Consider the following 20,980-nt stretch of genomic DNA (forward strand, 5'->3'; position numbering starts at 1 on the left):
TTTGGGGAACTCCAAACAGTCAGAGTGACCCTATTATTTTTGTCTTATCTTAAAATGCATTGTTTTCTTGAGCATGGTATGAGAAGTGCTCAGTTATATAGGGTCCAGATTCCTTAAGAAAATTTGAAATTAAATACTACCTAACTCAATTAAGTTATTATACTTATTTAATACATAAATTTACTTATCTAAATTAAAAAATGTCCAGCATTGAGACATAAATGTTTTCCATTACAATTTCTATTAGTAGCACTTTATTACTATTAAATATGTTAAGGCATACAAAGTTATAGTTATTATCTGTGGACAAATTATAACAATTCAAATTGATTTTTCATGGTTCTACAAATGTCAGTGAAAAATTCTTAGTACTCTTTTGTTTCTGTTTTCTTTTTTTCCCCTGGAGTGTTGACCCTGTATACATATGAACGAAATGATGATTGTATAATCTTGTAGTTTTTTCAGTTTTATTCTGATTTTTCATCACACTTTTCCTCATTAAACAGTTTTGTTTCCATGTTAATTTTTAATTTTAATGTATATTGATTCCTATTTGTTTTATTTTTTATAATTTTTCATTTTCCTGGCAACTCTTAGTTCATCCCTTCACTTCTTGCCCTTAAAGAATGTGAAGCATATACATGTATTTTACAGCTTGATCCTAAGAAATGATCCTTCTCAAATTATCTGAATATGCATGTATATACTATCCACTATCAAAAATAACGCAATTTTAACCTCAGAATGGGTGGAAAATTGCTTTATTGTGCCTTTTGAATCAACTTTGAATCTATGAAAGTTCAGTCTCAGATGGAGGTCCATGGTTCATTCTTGCTGACTTTCTCTCCATCTCTTGATTTAGTCCTTGGACACTGTGTCCCTCTGAATGTCTCCAGCCCTAAGATTCTGCTCCCAAAGTGGCCCCCACACATGAAAGCTTCCTTCTCAAGTCGTCAGGGGTTGAGCCTATGAATATCTAACCCAGCTACTCCTCAGACACAAGCTCTTGGTTTCATCTTGAGGCAGCAATTCAAGGAGGTGGCCCCTGGGAAATATGCAAGAGGAAGAAACAAACCCACCTTTAAACTGTGGGCCTTTTGGGTCTGGTTCAACTTCATCCCCAGCAAAGTCCAGTATTTAGTATTAAGTCAGGTTTTAAAATTAAGTATTTTTGAAATTTTTATCCTAAAGCTTCCTTTTTGGTAAAACAAATTTGGATAGTCTTCTGAATAGTATATACTCCTGGTAATATCAGATAAGCTCAGGAGTGTATAATCCAGCAGTTTCATCCCACATGCTCTTCTTTTTGGACAAAGATCACGTGCCTCCTCGAGAGGACTGTGGTCAAATTGGAGCATCTATAGCTTGCTTGTTACAGATCTTCATGGATTGCATGCTTACACTTTCGCTTGGGTCTCAGGGAAGAAGAATGGACACACAGGTTCCATTGTAGACACATTTGTGAAGGTGAATAGACAAAAACTATCAGAGACATTGAAATAAGAAATGACTTTTAATTCACAGTCCAGGAAAACACCCACCTTCTGCAAGTCTGGGTTCAAGTGAAGAACAGCCCTAGTGTCTGTACTGGCAATAAGTTCTTGTCCTCCCCTGGGGCCCACCATTCAGAACTCCGGGTCTGAAAACAACAGGAAAGGACCTTGAAGATATGAAGATACACTGCAAACACCCACTGTTCATTTCATTGCTTCTCTCACTTCCACCCCTAAGTGGTGGCGGGCAGATGTGAGATGGGAGGACACAAGCAGCAGAGACGAATGTCTCAGCATTGTCTGGTGGTCTCATCTGGATGTATTCACATCACATGCTCTGCAGATCATTAGAGAATATGAGGAAGTCATTGGCCATGGCTAGATCCAGAGTTACATTCACTGTGAAGACATAACAATGTGGCATATAAAATCAAGCAAAGAATAAAACAATGTGACAACGACAACGACAGTGACAATTGAGTAAAACAACAACATTAAAGTATCTATCATTAGTTCCAGTAACTAAACTAAGCACTTTACAGGTAATAACATACTTAAATTTTCAAACTCTCTTTTAAAGTAGGAATTCTATGCCATTTACAAGTGAGGTAAAGTAGCTTCAAAGTCTCTTTGTAAAACCCTAAATCATGTAAAATGCAGTCTAATTTTATGATCACTAACAACCAAGAATTTTAGAACCAGAACTCAATTAATATTTATTAAATGTTTAATCTTTTACAAGAAACTATGTCAGACATTTAAGAAAATTGTTTCCATTTGAATTAATATTTTTTGGAGAAACATTTTTCAATTCTTTCAAGTCAATCTTACTCAGATCTTAACCAGAGTGAGCCCTTGTGAATGCTAGGTGCTGGAACAGATAACATGCCCAATAATTGCAGCAGAAGCACCAGTATCTCCCTTGGTCATACTACCTTCTCCAGTTACAAGTGGTCAGACTCTACAAGTCTTGAATAGAGCTGACTCATGATGGGTATGATGTTAATAATTGTAGTTGCGTCAAGATTAAGCTACAGCTGAACTCTCATTTTTACTTGACTGATTTGCTCCTATGTAAACAGAAATGTAGTGCAGTTGAGCTCCATGCATTATCTGAGGATAATGGAGCTCCACTCTATGAATTATCTGAGGAAGCAACACATACATTGCCGTAGCCTCAACTCCTACTTTTCCTATAGCTTCTCTCAAAACTCACTCAGCCCTTTGAGTTAGAACAAGCCTAGTCTCCAATGATCCCTCCCTCCTCTCTCTTTTTCAGAGAGCCAGGAATGGTGTACTCACCATAGAATCTCAGCATCCAGCGGCACATGCTCAGCATGGGCATCATCACTTTGATCTCAGCCAGTTTTTCCAGGACCATGTTGGTCTCAATCCTCTGCATCCATAAGCTGTCAAAACTGGGGAGAAGTGCAAAGGCCATCTTGATTTTCCCCCTCCAAATGCCTGAGGCAGGTGAAGCACAAGTTGTGTTTCCAGAATGTCAAACAGAGAGCTTCAAAATAGTTCTGGCAGATGGGACATATAAATTCTTTTCTGAGTTTTTCTGCCATGGCTACTGTAGGAAAAAGAAGGAAAGGTTTACAATAATAGTGAATCATATAAATTGATCATTCTTGGGGAACTGGCATTCATGCATGTATTTTTAAAAAGGAATCATGCCTCTGTGCATTGTCCTATAATTGTATTCCAAGAAAGATGAAGGAAAAGACAGAGACATGGAGAAACAAAGAGGAGACATAACAAGCAATGTTTGTAAGAGGAAAGAGCTGACCATTCTTCGAAATTGTTTAAAAGTATCAAGCTGCATACTTAAAAAGCACCAAAAAATGAAGAAATTAAACACACACACTTAAATACTCCATGTCCCACCAATTTCATAATTTATATTCAAGTACATGTCATAGAAAGTCATAAACAAGAATTTCTAGAGCAGCCGTATACAAAATTGCTTCAAAGAATAAATTACACAAATGTCCATCAAGAGTATAAGGACAAACAATGGAATTTTAGACAGCAAATAAAAAGTAGAAAGGAATTATGTCTCCTGGAACCCGATGGAGACAGCTGAGGTTTATAGGGTGGGGAGAGTTTAAGGGCCAGCAGCCTGGACAGTTGGCAATGTTTCAGACAGCTGTAATGGTCTGGGTAAGGATTTCCTGTCCTAGAAACGAAGATCAGAGAGGCTAGTGCCAGGACAGAGAAGAGCCCTATCTGCAGCCATAATCCCCACCCTCCTTCAGAGTTGAAGAAAAGGCGCCCCAATGCGAAGAAGGAGGATCAGATGTTGCAGTGATTGATCACACAGCTGCGACCTGGTTGACCTCCTTCTCGGCTAAAATTAGAGTCTGCAAGCCACCCTCATATCCCCCTCCTCCTCCACCAAGCTTCAAACGTGCTAGAGGCACGTTCCTCCCCAACAGAACCTCAGAAGGAAATGAGGCCCCTGGAGGCCAGGGATCCGGTACTGGATGAAGAATTCCCCACTTAGACCACGTGCACGAAGCTGAAAGAATGTTTTTTGTTTGATCTGGGAACCCGAAGGAAAAAGAGAGGGAAGTAACGCTGGACCTGCGACTCTCCTGGCTGTGAGAACTTGCATCTTAACCCTCACAACTTTTCCTTCCTGTAGCAGCAGTTGAATCCACTGGGCAGTTTTTCCAGCACTTGCGAAAGCAGCTTCTCCAATCTCCCGATTCAGAAACAGCATATCCTGCTCATCTTCAGAGGTCTAGGTCCAGAGTCTCCGTCCCTTCCCCAAGATCAGTGATACCAGCACTACCTGGTCAGCTCCTCTTCATTGGAGACCTGAGTTTCAGCAACACTGCTGCTTCTCCTCTAAGTTTCTGTTTCACCAATTCCAGCCTCTTTCTTTGTTCCCTCAGCTCTAGGGATAGTAACTGCTTCCTGCAATTGCTACCTCTGTTATACCTTCTTCCTTCTTTTACACTTACACCTTGTTAATAACCTTATAATTGTTTACACCTTGTTAATAACCTTATAATTATTTAACAGTTCTTCATATTAAATTCACCCTGTTGAAGTAACTGGTGTAGTTTCTGTCTCCTAATTGGATCCCGACAAGCTGATACTGACAGGGAAACTAACTCCATAAACACAGTGCTACAGAAGTAGTGTGTGTATTTATATATTACTGTCTCCCTCTCTATATAAATAAATTTCGAACTGTGGGGTACTTGCATTGCATAATGACTAGGGCATGCTGAGAAGAAAGGTGACCCTGAAGAGAAGGTGAATAGGAAGGGGAAAGTGCAAACTTGGGGGCAATTCAGGAGGAAATCTCATCAAAATTTTTTACTGAGAATAAAATCTACTCTAATTTTAAGGTACATAAATGAATAAGAGAAAAATAATCTTGCTTTCATCTAGAAGGGAAAACAGATTTGTAAGTATTTACTTATTACTGATAGCCAAGTGCTTTAGAGACTGAAAATTGTTTGGCTTGACTATCTTTATAGTCTAGACATCAAATCATAAACAGATAATCAGTTGAACACATTTTTAACGGGAATATTTTATAACTCATATCTTTTCACTTTCCTAATGTTGATGCAAATAATCAATAACCAATCTATAGATAAGAAAGATAGTGATATTTATTGAGCCTAATGTGAGGATTAGCCTGGAAGCACTCTCTTCCACAGGAAAGAAAGCAGTCTGGAGAAGCATGGTTTACAGCACAGTTTTATACCATTTCAGAACAAAGAACATACATCAAGCATGAACGGAATATAATTTTCTTTCCAAAACTCACAAGGATATGTTTTGCTGCAGTTTAACGCATACACAGCAGGTCAACTTGACCTTCGTTCTCTGGGAAGAAAATCTTATCTTCAAAGAAGTATTAGTATCTGCATCAGAGAAAGGGAGACATTACATTCCTGTTTTTAAAGAATGCATTCTTTGCTTTGGGAAAATGTTTGAAGCGGATGTACAATGCATGTTCAGTGGGCCATAAGTCAGGCTGCTCTGGGAAAAACAAGCTTTAGGCCAAATAAGATTTAAACCAGAATGGCTTCCCCATTTACTTCAATATGTGAAAACTTCTTATTATTCTTATTATGTTCATCACTAATTTCCTTTTGTAATGAGTTAGTAGGTGTCTGAGTACTTTCAAAGAGGCAGAAGCCTCACGCGGAAACATATATTATGCAAAGGGTCAGTTTTCTCCACAGGAGCCAAACTCTGTCCTATGAATAACTTAGAAACTGTACAGGCAACAAAGGATAAAGGACAAATAGTCACAATTTCACAGACATATTCTAGTTTCAGATTAGAGTATTTAAGGAGGAGGCAGAAGGGAGTAGAATGATGGACTAGGTATTCTGGGGGTTCCTCTCACTGCAAAACAAATAGATGCTGAAAAATATTTCTTTCCAAACATTGTCTGACATACAGGAAGCTGGGGAAATCTTCAAAAACATGCCTTTTGGAAAGAACAACCCAAAACTTCTGTAGAATAGAGAAAGTTATCGAGAAACTACCATACCAAAAGGACCAATTCCAGATGGTTTCACCAGGGCAATCCACAAAACTGTCTGAGAACAGATAGTCCAATACTATGCAAAATGCTTCAGATGATGGGAAATGAAAGAAAACTTCTAAGTTCTTCTAATGAACAAATATAACATTAATACCTAAATCTGATAAAGATAGCACACAAGAAATGAAAGTTGCAGACCAAAATCTTAAATAAAATGTTAGCCAATATTAAGAAAATGATACACCATGAACAAGTAGGGTTTATACCAGGAATGGAATGATGATTCAATATTAGAAAAGCTATTTATATCACACCATATTAACAGTTTTAAAGAGGAAAAAAACCCCTCATGATTACATGATTTCCTTCATTGATCTCGAAAAATGCTTTGACAAAATTCAACCCCTATTCCTAATAAACAACTCTTGAGAAAATATAAACTAATGAATTCTTCCTTATCACGATAAAAAAGAAGTTTGTAATTCAATCCTAAAGCTAAGATTTTAATGAGGAAACCCTGGAAGCATTTCCACTAACATCAAAAACAATGCAAGAATGTCTGTTATCTCCACTACACAGAATAACATTTTCCTGAATTTACTATACTAGAGACAGCAGTTACAGGCAAAAGAGCTAGGAAAGAAGATATAAAACTATATCTATTTTCAGATGACATGACAGCATACCTGGAAAATCCTGGAGCTGCACTGTCCAATAAAGAAAACAGTAGACACACTTGGCTATTTAAATTAAAATTAATTTAATTAAAAAAATAAAAATTCGGTTCCTCAGTCATACATTTCAACTGTTTAATAGCCACATGTAACTAGTGGCTAGTGTATTGGACAGCATAGATACAAGATATTTTTGTCACCATGGAAATTTCCATTAGGTAGTGCTGCCCTAGAGAATCAATGATAAAACTAGCTCAAACAATAATACAATTCAGCAAGACCATAGGATATAAAATTAACATGTAAAAATCAATAGCATTATATACTCAAATAACTAGTTAGGAGACATAATGCATGAAGACATGATGTCACTTATAAAAACAACCAAAAAGAAAAAAAATCTTAGGAATACACTTAAAACACAACTGAAAGATAAAGAGTAGTCAAACAAATGGAAAGACATTTCTTGTTCTTGATTAGGATGTCACAGCATCATCAAGAACTCAGCTCTCCTTAAGCTAATTTACAAAGTTCATGTGGTCCGAAGAAAAATTTCCAGTGAACTTATTGATGGAACTAGAAAAGTTTATCATCAAGTTAATAGGTAAAAATAAACATACAGGAATAGCTGGGAAAATACTGAAAAGAAAGAGCTCTGAGGGCAGACTGGTTCTCTCATTAAAATGTACAACAAAAATCTTTATAATTAACAGTGTGCTACTGATGCATGAATAGGCAGACAGATCGGTGAACTAGAACAGAAATTTCACAAGTAGATACAACTACATATAGCAATCTAGCACATGATAAAAGTGGTATTTCAAATCATTGAGAAAAAGGTTTTAATAAAGGCTTTTGGGTCAATTATGTACCTATTTGGAAAAAGATAAAATTAAATTTATTCCTCACCCCATACACAAGAATAAACTTGGTGCTATAAATATGACATCTTTGCAACTTTTCTGTGAAATACTTTCTAAATTAAAAAGAAATTAAATAAAAATGAATAGTCCCTGAGCTAAATACTGACCCTGGGGAATGGTAACCCAAAAGCATGAAGTCTCAGGGATTCCTCACCATTTCTCGAAACACCGAGTGCCTTCCTGCCTTTGCTCAGGCCCTTTCCTGAGCCTGGAACACCCTCATTCTTCCACACCTGGAAAAAACTTGTTCTTCAAGACTCACCTTCAATGTTTGTCTTCTCCCAGGCATTTATGATTCACTCTGATTAGTCAGAATTAATTCCTATTCTTGTTCATTCATGTGTGCTTTGTATTAATTCTTATGGAACAACAAGATGGAGCTGAAAAAAATTTTTTTCTCTTCTTTTTCCTTGAATCATTTTCTCGCTAGGGGTGAGTTTCTTAACGTTTTCAGTACCAGATCCCTTGGAAAATCGAATGAAAGTTGGGCAATATCTCCCCTAGAAAACCAACCCAACAACCTCACAGGCATTTGAGGGGAGATCAGAACTCATGGTTCCTCTGATATGGATGACCTGGGATGAGAGCCCCACGAGTTAAGGATTCTTCTCTAAGCAATTTCACCCTACAATATTGAAGAAGCGGCGATGACATTGAATGGATATACAGCATTGCCTTACTCAGATCCATCATCTAATTTTCCAGACTGTTTTATTAACCATGAAATAGGAGCCCGGATTCCCCAGTTCCCCTGAGATGGACTCCAATGGGACCAACTCTGGGAAGCTGTGCCCTCTGCCGGCTCCAGGAGGCGCTCTCAGGCGGCGGGGATCCTACAGAGGCGCGGGACCAGGCTTCCCCGAAGCCGCAGGACGACCACAATTCGCATCTGGTCGGCCGGGCCACGCCCACCGCCAGCCGGGACTTGACGCTGTTGCGCCGCCAGCCCGAAACCAGGCAGTCCGAGAAAGGAAGCCAAGGGTTAGGCATAAGTGTTTGTATAACGTCTCATCCACTTTTATGACTCCTGTGAAAGCTAAGCCCGTTTTTCACCCGCCTCTCATCTTTTCCACTCCAGTTCTTTGTCCATTCGTGTGGAAGCTATCCCTTTCCACGTCTCCTAGACGTCTCCAAGCCATCTCCTAAGTATCTTTCTATTCAAGATGTCCGGTGAGTTTCCAAGTATAAACTCTGAAATGAAGTACTCCAAAATCAGGCTACAGCGTGACGAGGTGGCCGAGTGGTTAAGGCGATGGACTGCTAATCCATTGTGCTCTGCACGCGTGGGTTCAAATCCCACCTTCGTCGATTGTATGATTTTTCGGTAAGAAATTTTCAAGTCTCCTGGCATTTCCAGTTTGGAGCATACTCCCTTCAAATATCTGCTCAGTGTCCCAGGTTTCTTATAGAGAAGGCTGTCTTCTTCTCCACTCACTTATGACCTCTGCTATCCCCCCACCCACCCATAAGCATGAGTATTCTTGCATTTTATGGCATTAATGTTTTAGAGAAGATTTGTGAATTATTCTTCAATTTTACCCGACCTAACGTATTGTTCTCTTGATATTTAGCAGACTCCTTGACGGGGCTTTTGTTTTCAACCAATTCATAACCAGGAGAATTAATTAGTCAAAGGCTTTGAATCTATGGATCATTTTAACAATTGACCAGTTTTGTTTCCAAATTTGTTGTTTCTTTTAACAATGTCATCACTAATACTTGAGTAAGCCAGATTCTCCGGTACAATGCACAATCTACTTTCACAATGATTTAGTATTTTTATATTTATATAATGATCAGAGTACAGGTTATAAATGTATAGATGTGTGAGATCTATCCAGTTAGGAAAATTTGTTTCCTCCTCAGATTTCAATAGTTTTTCCAATTACATTGTCTTCTGTTTTAAAACTTTCTTTAAGACTATTTAGTAAAAATGTTTTTGCAAACTCTTCTTTTTTAAAAAAAAAGTAAAAATACTTATTATGGCAATTTTAAAACACATTGACAATTAGAAATAACTATATAAAAATATCCACAAACCCATCTCAGAGCTTCAATAGTCCCCTCTATTGTCTCACCCAGCCCATAGGCTCCTCCCTGTCTGCTTTTTCAGTTCCTCTCTTTGGGAAACTATTCTGTCACCAGTAAACTAAGCTTAAGCAGCACCTCTTCCACATTCCCTAGAGCAGTTACCACCTAAAAACTTCATAGGCCTGCCTGCAAGTATATTTAGAGTCTTTGGTTATTTATGATAAAGAGAAAAAGAACTTCATTAATGGGAAGAAAAATCTGAACATATGACTCTTTGATGAAACACTTCACAGAAATAAGTAGTCTGTGGAAAGCCAATCCAAAGAAAATACTCTCCTCTCAAATAAAGGTACTCCATTATATGGTATCACTTTTTTAGTGAAGACAATATGCAGGCTGCATTTTTATGGTGGGGCAATAAGGCAGTATATTTTTATACCTAGAGATGGTGGTTCCAGCTGATTGCAGTGTTCCTTTCCAAATTTCCCCTTATTTTTCGTCCTTCCTCCCTCATCTTCTTACCCTAAATGATTCTCATTCATGTTATTTTTCTCTACAAATATTTTTTATGCTTGTCCCAAAGAGTAACTGGAAGAACTTTGTCTTACATTACTCACCCATCCTGTCTGATATATATTTTAACTCATTCATTCATTCTCACATTTATTCAATAATTATTTCTTGAAGGTGGAAAATTGGCCCCTGGTGATGAGGAGATGAACAAAGTGCTTCTGCCTTCATCAGTGTCAAAGGCTGGTGTGGGGTTTAAATCTAAAACAAGTCGCTGAAAGTGTTATGAGGGCTTACTGAGGTATTGGGGGAGCAGTGGGACGTGCAGCATTGGAAAGTATCCAAGGAAAGAACCAGGTGCCTCTCTAAGCTCTGGAGATCAGGCAGGGAAGGAGTTGAGGTAAGACTCGCTGGAGCTCGTCATGAATCCTTGAGAGGAAAATGCCTGAGACAGACAACCTTTCTGAGCGTGGACTGGAGGTCATTTCTCAATGCTACCTCCGTGTCTTCCTTTATGACCCAAAGACTTTTTCTTGGAGAACTGGTCAATCCCTTTGACTTCCTCTGTTCTACCTTGACCTGGGAAAACCCAGAAGCTTATAAAATACTTCCCTCTTGACAAACCGCACGTGGTCCCTGCTTTTTACGCTGCTGCTCACATTAAGTTCTGTGAAGAACGCGTCTACCGACCACAAAGAAAAGGAGGAGCTTGGGAGAAGGCGGGTGTTGATCCTACTGCTTCGCGCACGCTGTCCTCTACAATTTGAACTATTTTTGTTTTCTTCCTTGGTAATTTTAGAGCGGCAGACGCCCCGCCCCACCTGTTCTTTGGAGGCAAACCCGCGCGGGAGCCTTTACCTGACCTGAATTCACTCGCAGTTCCGTATAACCCCACCTGGACTTAAGAGAGCTTTAAGTCCTGAAAAAGAAGCCTCAGCCACCGCCGAAGGGACCCCTCATTGTCCGTACATGAGAGGGTGGGAGCAAAGTGAAAGTGAGGGCGGGACAGCTCTGATTCCCCACGGTTTCAAGATCCTGATTAAGGATCACTGGGGAGCAAGCAGATCCCAGCTGCGGAGGGCACTGCAGATGACTGTCGGGCTAAATAGCACCGCAGAGCCTGAAGACTCTATTTTCTTGTTTTTAAAACAATTATAGTTGTAATGTGATTGTTACAATGTGTCCAGAGGGTAGAGGCTGTGGCTTTCTGTCGCCTCCGTCCTCAAAATCCTCTGACCACTCGGTTTCCATGAGACTCTGGTCAACCCCAAGCACTTCTGCCAGGTCCCAGCAGGCTTGGGTGAGCTGTGGGAGCCCCTTCAAGCCTCAGCCTTCCAGAACATGGCTCTTGAGACTTTCTATGTTTGTTACGGAAAACGTGAAACACACGCTCAAATACGGAACAATATAGACCTACAATGACCATGGATGCACCTCTCAGCTTCAGTCATTACCCTGCAGGACATTTGGTCCTGTCCGAAACGTCCCTAAGACATTTAACCCATGCCAAAAGGTCCTTGATATCTGCTCCTGTCCAAAGCCATTTATATGGACCGAATATGCTCATGGACATTTTGGACAGACCAAATGTCTGCTAATCGTTTGCCAGGGCCATGAAAGAGATATGATAGAGGCATTCTAAAAAATGGGATGGAAGCTGTCCATATCAATTCTAAGATTTTGTACTATAAATATGTGAAATTGGTAAAATAGCATCAGGTGTTTTTCAAAACAGTTTGATGACATATCTTATTACCAGAACTATGACTTCTCCCCAAATACCTATTTTAGTTCTAATTTTAAAAAAATAGAAACTAAATCCTCCATTTAAATTAATGTAGGACCAAATTGTTTTTTACATCTTAAGTGATAGTGAGACTGATATTATTGTGGGGAGTGTCTGGGCACTAAAGAATGATGTTGTGAAACAAGCAACAAATTATTTGCAAAATTAATTTTCTATTCATTTTTTAAAAAGATATTTAAATATTTAACAAATCAGAAAATGCAGAAAGATGCAAAATGAAATCCTACCTCCTGGCCTCCACTTATTTAGTTTCTCTTAAATCAGGTAACACTCTTTTATTTTTTTATTTTTTGCTAGATCATATGGTAGTCTTATTTTTACTTTTTTGAGGAATCTCCATACTGCTTCCATAGTGGCTGTACCAATTTACATTCTGACCAGCACTATACAAGTGTTCCCTTTTCTGCACACCCTTCCAACACTTGTTATTTCTTGTTTTTTTAATAATAGCCATTCTGATGGGGAGGAGGTGATAACTCATTTTAGTTTTGAATGCATTTCCCTAAAAACTAGTTACGTTGAACATCTTTTCATGAGCCTCTTGGCCACCTGTATATTTTCTTCGGAAAAACATCTCTTCATAAACATTAATTTGAGGGGCCTGCCAGGGCCTCCTCAATCCACCTGGTCTGTTTCTGCCCTCTCTAAACATCGCCATCATCCAAAGCACACAAGAAAAATCCACTGGAAGAATCGATCACAGGGCGGGAGAGCGGTGGGAGCACGTGAGCACTGGGTCGCTGCTCCACGAGGGCAGGAGGTATGTGCACAAGGGTCCAGAGTCGCTCCTTGGGAGGCTTGTGGGGCACCTGGAGGGGGTGAGCGGGGGGAAGAGGGGGTATAAATGGGAATGCTCTGGCTTGTATTAGTGGTGAGTGTGTGTTAAATCAATAATCAGTCCAAGTTCTTCATTCTGCTCTCAGATTTTGCTCGAAACATCCAAGGGGTAAAAAGGTTCTTCTGGAGCAAGATTCTTCTCCAAACTCTTTCGGGAACGTGGTTTCTGCCCTTCCTCTTGGCTGAAGAATGTCTGGAAAAGAGGGGTCCGTGGACCTGGCCGCGGCAGGCATGAAGCCATTGGCTCATGTGGGCCCCAAGATGCCCACCTGCCACCAAGAGTGACAGACTCCCCAGTCCAGCGCCCTCGGTGTCAGAACAAGACCCCCAACCTCAAGAACCTGGGTAGCGAACCAGGCAGCGCCCAAATCCTTACTACAGCGCATGCCGGTAACACTCTTTTAGTTTCTTTTGTATTTTTTCAGAGATTCATGATGTAGATAACATCAATTTAAAAATATTGTTATATTCCATTTTTGAATACTATTATTCTTACATTTCTTTCTTTTATTAATTACAGTTTCACCATGGATATTATTTCATATCAATACATTTTTAAGTCACTCATTCTTTCATAAGTTCAATAAAATCTCTTTGTGTGGATGGATCCTCTAGGATATTTTCAAATAGCCAAAGAAACAGCCCTTTTTGCTGGATAATTAGATTAGGTTTTTAAAAATAGTGCTGCAATGCGTAGTAATTTTTGTACTGTAATTCTCGCATGAACTATATATGTGTATGATCACTGTAGAAGTGGAACTCCTGAATCAAAGGATGAATACATTATTATTTTGATAGAATTTGCCAAATTTTTCTTCTCCTCCTTACTACTGGAAACTTGGTAGTAAAAGAGCCGTCTTGTCATAGGGAGAATTTAAAGCCACTTCTGCAGGGTGGCAGAATGGACAATGAGAAAATGGCGGGATCCCTGTAGCTTAGTATGATCTCCTATGTCAGCTCAGGGCTGCTAGTCACCAGTTTGTTGTATGACAATAGACCATCATATGTTTAAGCTGTATGACAATAGACCATCATATGTTTAAGCTACTCTTACTTCACTTTCTTTTTACACAAAGCATAAAAGACTGTTATTTCAAAATTTTTCTCTAAGGGATCAATGAAACAGACATTTTCTTAAGTCTTAATGAGCGTACCAACATTCAGCCAGATGTCCATCTCTGTGAATCAGCACAAAAGGGCTGACAGTTGCATAATCAATCCTAGAAGAGCTTTGTCGAGATTCTGCCCTACAAATCTAAAATTAAATTAGGAGCTACTACCATTGAACTGGAATCCCTAAACACAGTGACAGTGATTTGATCCCAGAATGATATATACAAAGTGGTGGCACTCAGTCACCAAAGACACCGAAGACAAGGTGGGTATGGTTACCTTAATGAACATTAATCAGAATGGTCTGACTCACAGAAATCTTTGGCATTGACTAGTTAATTATGGTCCTGTAGAACTGATGTTTGTGAGAAGTCTACTAAAGTCTTACTTATCTGGATAAGGAGAAAAACTCCAGGTCTTGTGGATATAAATCCTACTTGAATCACTAGAACATCATGGATAATCACGGATCCTAAATCATTCCCAGACTTGAGCCAGTTCAGTGATCTGGAGTACCTCGAAAGATGAGGAAGATAAGGTCCCCATGAGGGAACTCTGCTACATTGCCCAAAACATACACTGATAATCTTCATCCCAGCCATCCCCAAAGAGACCTGCTGTCATTTACTAGAGTGACTAGATAACGGATAAAGTAATATAATCAGACTTTTCAGAGGTTCGTAGACATCAGCTCTGAACTGACAGTAATTCCTAGAGATTCAAAGTGTCATGTTAGACCACCAGTCAGAGTAGGAACTTAATGGAGTTAGATGATCAATGAAGTTTTATCTCAGGTCCATGGTTTCTTCTAAGAAATCCACTGTCCTTTAAGAATCATTGTTCCTCTGTGGGCAATGTATCATTTATCTCTGGCCACTTTCAAGATATGTCCTTTGTCTTATTTTGTGAAACTTGAGTATGACTAGTCCAGGTATAAACATTTTTGAGTCTATATGCTTAGAATTCTCTGAGCTTTTTGAATCTACAAGCATATGTATTTCACGAAATTTGAGACATTTTCAGTTATTATTACTTCAAAACTTACATAAGATTTCACAGGCAAAATTGATGCAGAATTCATCTTTCTACTTCTATTTTACTAATAACAAAAACTATAAATACACAAGAGGTGAGAGGTAGTTGATGTGACTATCTGCCATGTCAGTGTGTTCTAAAATTCAGTATTACCAATTTCTGCTTCCTACCTCCCACTGCTTTAGATGTGTAATGATTTTAATAATGTCTTTCTCTGTTTTAAGTTATTTTCTGCTTAAGATTCTAGATTCAATTTAAATTTCTCAGCTCAATTGTGACTTTTCAGAGGGAAACACAGAAGAGCACTTATTTGGAGAACCCAAATTTCAGGGTATCTGTGATAGTTAATTTTATGTGTCAGCTTGACTGACTAAGGGATGCCCACACAGCTGGTAGAACTAAACGTGTCTATGACGGTGTTCCTGGAAGAGATTAGCATCTGATTCAGTAGACTGAGTAGGAAACTCCCCTCATCAATGTGAGCAGGCATTGGCCAATCTGTTGGGGGCCCAAATGGAAGAAAAAGGTGAAGAAAGGGTAAATTCTTTGTCCCTTCTTGAGATGGGACATCCGTCTTCTCCTGCCCTCCGATATGGGGGCCTCCTGGTTCTTGGGCCTTCAGACTTGGGTACTTAAACCAGGAATGCTTTGGTTCTCAGGCCTTTGGACTCAGACTCAATTGTACCACTGGCTTTCCTGGTTCTCCATCTTGCAGATGGCGGATTGTGTGGCTTCTTTGCCTCCACAATGGAGTGAGCCAATTCCTATAATAAATCTCCTTTATATGTACTATATATAGATATCCTATTTATTTGATTTCTCTGGAGAACCCTGACTAATACACTATTCTAACCATTTTTTGCCACAAATCACACATCTCCTTATTTCTCTGGAGACTTTCTGCCTATTTTTAGTGCTCAATAATCTCTTCTTCATAATTAAATTTTAAAATGCTATTCTTAATTTCATTTTCAGGCTCTTACATCCCTTCCTTTTGAGTCCTTTACCAATGACCACTTCAGGGAGTGCTTACTTTGTCTCGTTCTCTATGATAGAAAAGGTTGTCACAGAAAAGTTATGAAGCTAAGATAAACAGCATAGTCCTGGCTTTCAAGTACCCACAGTGATATGAGGAAGTTAAGCTCCTGAACATATTAGAATATAACATAATAACATAACTAAGTTATTTAAAAGCTGTGTGAACATGGTACAACAAAACCAAAGAAAAATTTATTAGAGAAGTAAAAAGCCCAAATGTTTACAAGGGCCACAGAAGAGATATTGTAGAGGCATTCTTTAAAATGGGATGAAAGCTGTCCCTATCAATTCTAAGATTTTTGTATTATAAATATGTGAAATCAGTACAATAGCATCAAGTATTTTTCAAAACAGCTTGATGATGTATCTCATTGCCAGAACTATGAATTATATCCAAATACCTATTTTGATTCCAATTTAGAAAAATGAAAATAAAATTCCTTATTTAAACTAATGTAGAACCAAATTATTTTATAGCTTTTTGTTGATTGAGAGATTGATATTATTGTGGGAGTGTCAGAGCACTAAAAAATAATGTCTTGAAACAAGCCACAAATTATTTTCAAAATTAATTTTTTATTCATTTTTAAAAGATATAGTCAAATGTTTAACAAATCAGAAAATAAAGAAAAATATAGAATGAAATTCTACCTACTGGCCTCCATTTACCTAGTTTCTCTTAAATCAAGTAACACTCTTTCAGTTTCTTTTCTATTCTTGCCGAGATTCATGATGTAGATAACATGAAGTTAAAAATATTATTATATTCCACTTTTGAATATTATTATTCTTGCATTGCTTTCTTTAATTAATTACAAACACACCTTGGATATCATTGCTCATCAGTACATTTTGAATTCACCCATTCTTTCATAAGTTCAATAAAATCCTTTTGTGTGGCTGGTTCCTCTAGAATATTTTCAAATAGCCAGAAAAATAGCCCTTTTGCTGGATATTTATGCTATGTTTTTAAAATAATGCTGCAATGTGTAATAATTTTTGTACTGTAATTCTCACACACACAATATATGTGTATGATCATCCTAGAAGTGGAACTCCTGAGTCAAAGGGTGAGTACATCATTATTTTGATAGAATTTGCCAAAACGTTCTTTTTCTTCTTACTACTGAAAGCGTGGTAGTGAAAGAGACACCTTACAAGCAGGAGAATTAGAAGTGGCGTACACTTCCTGAAGGTGGCAGAATGGACAGTGAGAAGGTGACTGGGTCCCTGTAGCTCATTATGATCTCCTGTGTCAGCTCAAGGCTGCTTGTCACCAGGTTGGTTGTAGGACAATCTACTTTTATGTGTTTAAGCTACTCTTCATTTTTTTTTTTACACACAGCATAACATAACTGTTATTTCAGACTTGCTACCTAAAGGATTGATGAAATAGACATTTTCTCAAGTCTTAATAAATGTTCCAGCATTCAATAAATCATCCATGTCTGTGAATTAGCACAAATGGGCTGAGAGATGCATAACCAAGGTTTAGAATTTCTAGAATATTTAATTCTATAAAGTTATTATCAAAAGAGGAATTAAAATATAAAGAAAAAATACAATCTGTCCAATAAAAGAAAAGAAAACAAAGCCTCAGAAGGAGAACACTTTGAGCGGCTCTGATCTCAGGGGGAGTTCGGTAGAGAACCTTGGAGTTCTGAAGGTAGAGGACATGCTTGTGGTGCTTGTGGAGAAGAAATACCATGTAGACACTTGCCCAGCCCATTAGACACTGACACAGGGCATCTCGTATGCCCATTAGAATGAGAAAAATCCACTTCATTTTCTGGCTTTCTGGTATAAAATAACAATATCTGTTATTGTCACTATTTTGTGAGCTGTTCATGCTGCTGATGCTTTGGATGTAATAGAGTAAGTTCATGCTTAGCAAGGAATTGAATATCCAGAAGAAGAGAAAGAAGCAAAGGATATGCCATTTGGACCTTGGCTTCAGCTTTGCCCACTCGGGGGCGCTGGGGATGATGGTGATGGCCTGGACCACAGTGAGGAAACTGGTCATGCAGAGTGAAAGTCCCCGAGCCACCCTTTCCAGATAAATAACAATTTTACAGCCTGTATCGTTTAGGAAGCTTATCAAACCAAAAGTTGCTATTATCTTTGGCATTCCTTTGAAAAAAAGCACTATGGTATTTGCAAAAGCTAAGTGCATGAGAATTAGATGTACCGATTTCTTTTCAGTGCCCTGAAAGAAAATGTATATATAATTGATGAAAACAAAACTGTTCCCCATAATACCGGATCCAGTTATAAAGAGGAATATTATTCCTTTAATAATTATCAAAGCCATTTCTTACTTCATGGGCAGAAGAATCTTTGGATCCAGTCAACACCTCTTGAAGAAAGCAATAGTAGTGATGATATGTATCTGCAAAGAATAATTCATTTCACAGGGTTTTTCTGGTGTGTCAGGAACACTGACTCAAAGGTCATGATATATGTAATGTAGCAGATTTTTGTCCAAAGAACTCTATTCCTTTCCCTGTGGGCAGTTCTTGTGGGTGATTCTATATGGCTTGAAATACCATCTTGAAGATGAGTATTCAACAATTAAAAATTGCAACACAGACTTTTTACTAAGTTCCATACCAGCAAAACCAGCCTAGTTGTTCAAATCTTTACATATCCCACATATGTTCAATCTCAGCAAGTGCTGAATTGAACTACAAATTACCTCAACCTGAATTTAACCCTGTGTTTCTGAATTCATTTTATGATATTCCCATCAGCCAATTCCAAAAACTGGGGGCTCATCCTTATCCCTTCCTCCTCCCCACACCCCACAACAGAAACTTCAAAAATCCCATTGCTTCAACTTCTTTTATATCTCACAAATTTAACCTTGTTTCATCTTTCAAAGTGCCCTTTCTTATGTTTAATATCCATTGTATATCTCATTTTGATTAGTATAACAATTTCCTGGTTTGTCTCCCGATTCTAATATCTATATCTATAATACATACACCTTAATATTTCCAGAGTTGTCTTTGAAAATCACAAAATTTTTCTGTGAGTTCACTGCTTATAAATTTTCAGCAAGTTTCCTGGTTTCCAGCAGCAAATTAAATGGCATGGTCCCAACTTTTAAAGCCCAGTCAGCCAAAGATCTCGAGAAACAAGCTTGTGGGTTGAATCAAATCAGATTTACTGACTGGATGCAGCCTGGGCAAGTGTCTAGGGGAACCTTGGAATGCTGCCCTACAAGGGTGTTTATGAGAGGTCTGAGTCCCACTGAGGAATCTGCGGAGACTATAAGGGAAGCCTGGATCAGTTCAGGATGTGTTGATGTTTCCCAAGAGGAATTAGGAAAAGCTGATTGACTAGGACTTGGGTGCTGTCATGAGACAAAGGTAGTTTATGAATTAGGGATCCCCAATAATCACTGAATATAGCAAAGTGGGTGGGGTATCACTGGTAAGAAAAGAGTAATCACTCAATCAGGGAGTCACTATGGCATTTACAGCTGCTTTGGAGATGTTTTCAGGTAATTTAGCTGCAGGCTTTACCTGTGTCTATTCTCCCAACCTAGTTAACAATAGGACCGACTTGACCTTTATCAGTCCAAGCTGATTTTCACTCTTTCAGGCTGGATAAGAATTTACTCTTTCACCACCAACCTCTTGAATCTCATTTCTCAAATAGAAATTTATATCAAACTACTGATAATTTTTTCAAAGCCAGAGAAACCAGAATGTTTGATTTAACTTCCAGGACATGCATATGTCTTATATACTTAGAAAACATTTTCTACAAGCCTTCATCCTCCCTCCATATCTTGCCAGTCATTAGGGGCTTGTCTTAAGTTTATCTTGTCTTGAAGTTCTCTGGCAACATGAACTGCATGAACCTAGTCTTGTATCCAGGTTTGCTACCAGGTAGCCTCATGGCTCGGGGAAAATTGGTTATTGGCTTCAGCCTCCATTTCCTTCCCCACAAATGAGGAGACAAACAACTGCACCAAAGTGTTACAGAAAGTATTACATGACCCTAAATGCCTAGCACTTAGTGAAATAAACTGCCAGCCTAACAGAAAAAACATCACTATTAACCAGTATTCTTGAATAAGAATTGATTAAATATTTACTCAAAGCCCTGGAGTCTGTTAAAAATGACTGCACTCAATACACCTCAATGCCCTGATATGCCCTTATCAAAATGCCCTTATCAAATATATTCCCATTTGTTTTTTTTTTTATCCCCATCTAGGGTTTCCTATTTTTCCAGCCTTCTCTTTCCCTTCCCCAAATTTCAAAGCTCTGGTCAGAATTGGTGCCAGTTTCTGTGTCATCTAATAAATCACTTCTCTTTCTTTCCAGCTGAACATTGTCAGAGGAGGGAGGGATGGAGACCCTCCCAGATTATCTTTTGGACATGTTAAAGTAAATTATTTAAAAAGGCGTTCTTTACATTCAGAATGATGTGTAATGCCCAATCTGGATCTAACACTTACTAGCTTAGGCAAGTAAGTGCATCCATCTCAGTTTGTTGTCTCAACTAAAAGATGAGATTAGTTCTTTCTACTACATAAGAATATGGTAAAATTAAAGTGGATTGCCTAAAGTTATAGTGCCTCACAACCCATCAATTAAAAAAGTAGGAATTTTCCAAGAAGCACCTATAATTTTAATCATAATTATTGTTATTTGGTGTCCCCATCAAGCTGGCATATAGTGAATGAAGTTAACTTACACATGTGGTATAACAGTGTATTAAGACAGGAGACTTTAAGGATAGATGCAGGAAGAAAACCTTTAAATTAAACACATGCTCTTGGGGAATTTGCAACATAATGGGAAAGACAAAGTTGGTTCATATGCAAAAGACAGAAATGCACCAAAATGAGGTATACCAATTTTATAAAAACTAATAATGCTGACAGATTCACAATGCAGGTAAAAATGGAGTTTGAAGAAAACAGAGTTGTTCTTAGAAACTTGAAAAAAATGCTGTCGTAGTGATTGCTGGGTAAAAGAAAA

At 38.3% G+C, this 20,980-nt stretch overlaps 1 protein-coding gene, 1 long non-coding RNA gene and 1 other non-coding gene across 3 annotated transcripts; 1 reads left to right on the forward strand and 2 right to left on the reverse strand.

Moving 5' to 3' along the window:
- Positions 1 to 1,494: 1,494 nt before the first annotated feature.
- On the reverse strand, positions 1,495 to 6,757 carry LOC103567875 (uncharacterized). The gene is made up of 2 exons (XR_548807.2): positions 2,796 to 6,757; positions 1,495 to 1,892 (listed from the first exon to the last, which is right to left on the reverse strand). It is a non-coding gene; the product is annotated as an uncharacterized lncRNA (long non-coding RNA).
- Positions 6,758 to 8,838: 2,081 nt separating this feature from the next.
- Positions 8,839 to 8,920, forward strand: TRNAS-GCU (transfer RNA serine (anticodon GCU)). The gene has a single exon. It is a non-coding gene; the product is annotated as a tRNA-Ser (tRNA).
- An 8,501-nt stretch (positions 8,921 to 17,421) lies between these two features.
- On the reverse strand, positions 17,422 to 18,294 carry LOC103567876 (vomeronasal type-1 receptor 4-like). The gene has a single exon (XM_070585271.1). The coding sequence runs from the start codon at positions 18,292 to 18,294 to the stop codon at positions 17,422 to 17,424; it is 873 nt and encodes a 290-aa protein (XP_070441372.1).
- Positions 18,295 to 20,980: the final 2,686 nt, after the last annotated feature.

Source organism: Equus przewalskii, chromosome 19 (genome assembly GCF_037783145.1).
Source record: "Equus przewalskii isolate Varuska chromosome 19, EquPr2, whole genome shotgun sequence".
Taxonomy (NCBI): Eukaryota; Metazoa; Chordata; class Mammalia; order Perissodactyla; family Equidae; genus Equus; species Equus przewalskii.

Coding starts and splice junctions, on each gene's coding strand:
- LOC103567876 (XM_070585271.1), bottom strand. CDS start 18,294: ATGGCTTTGATAATTATTAAAGGAATAATATTCCTCTTTATAACTGGA.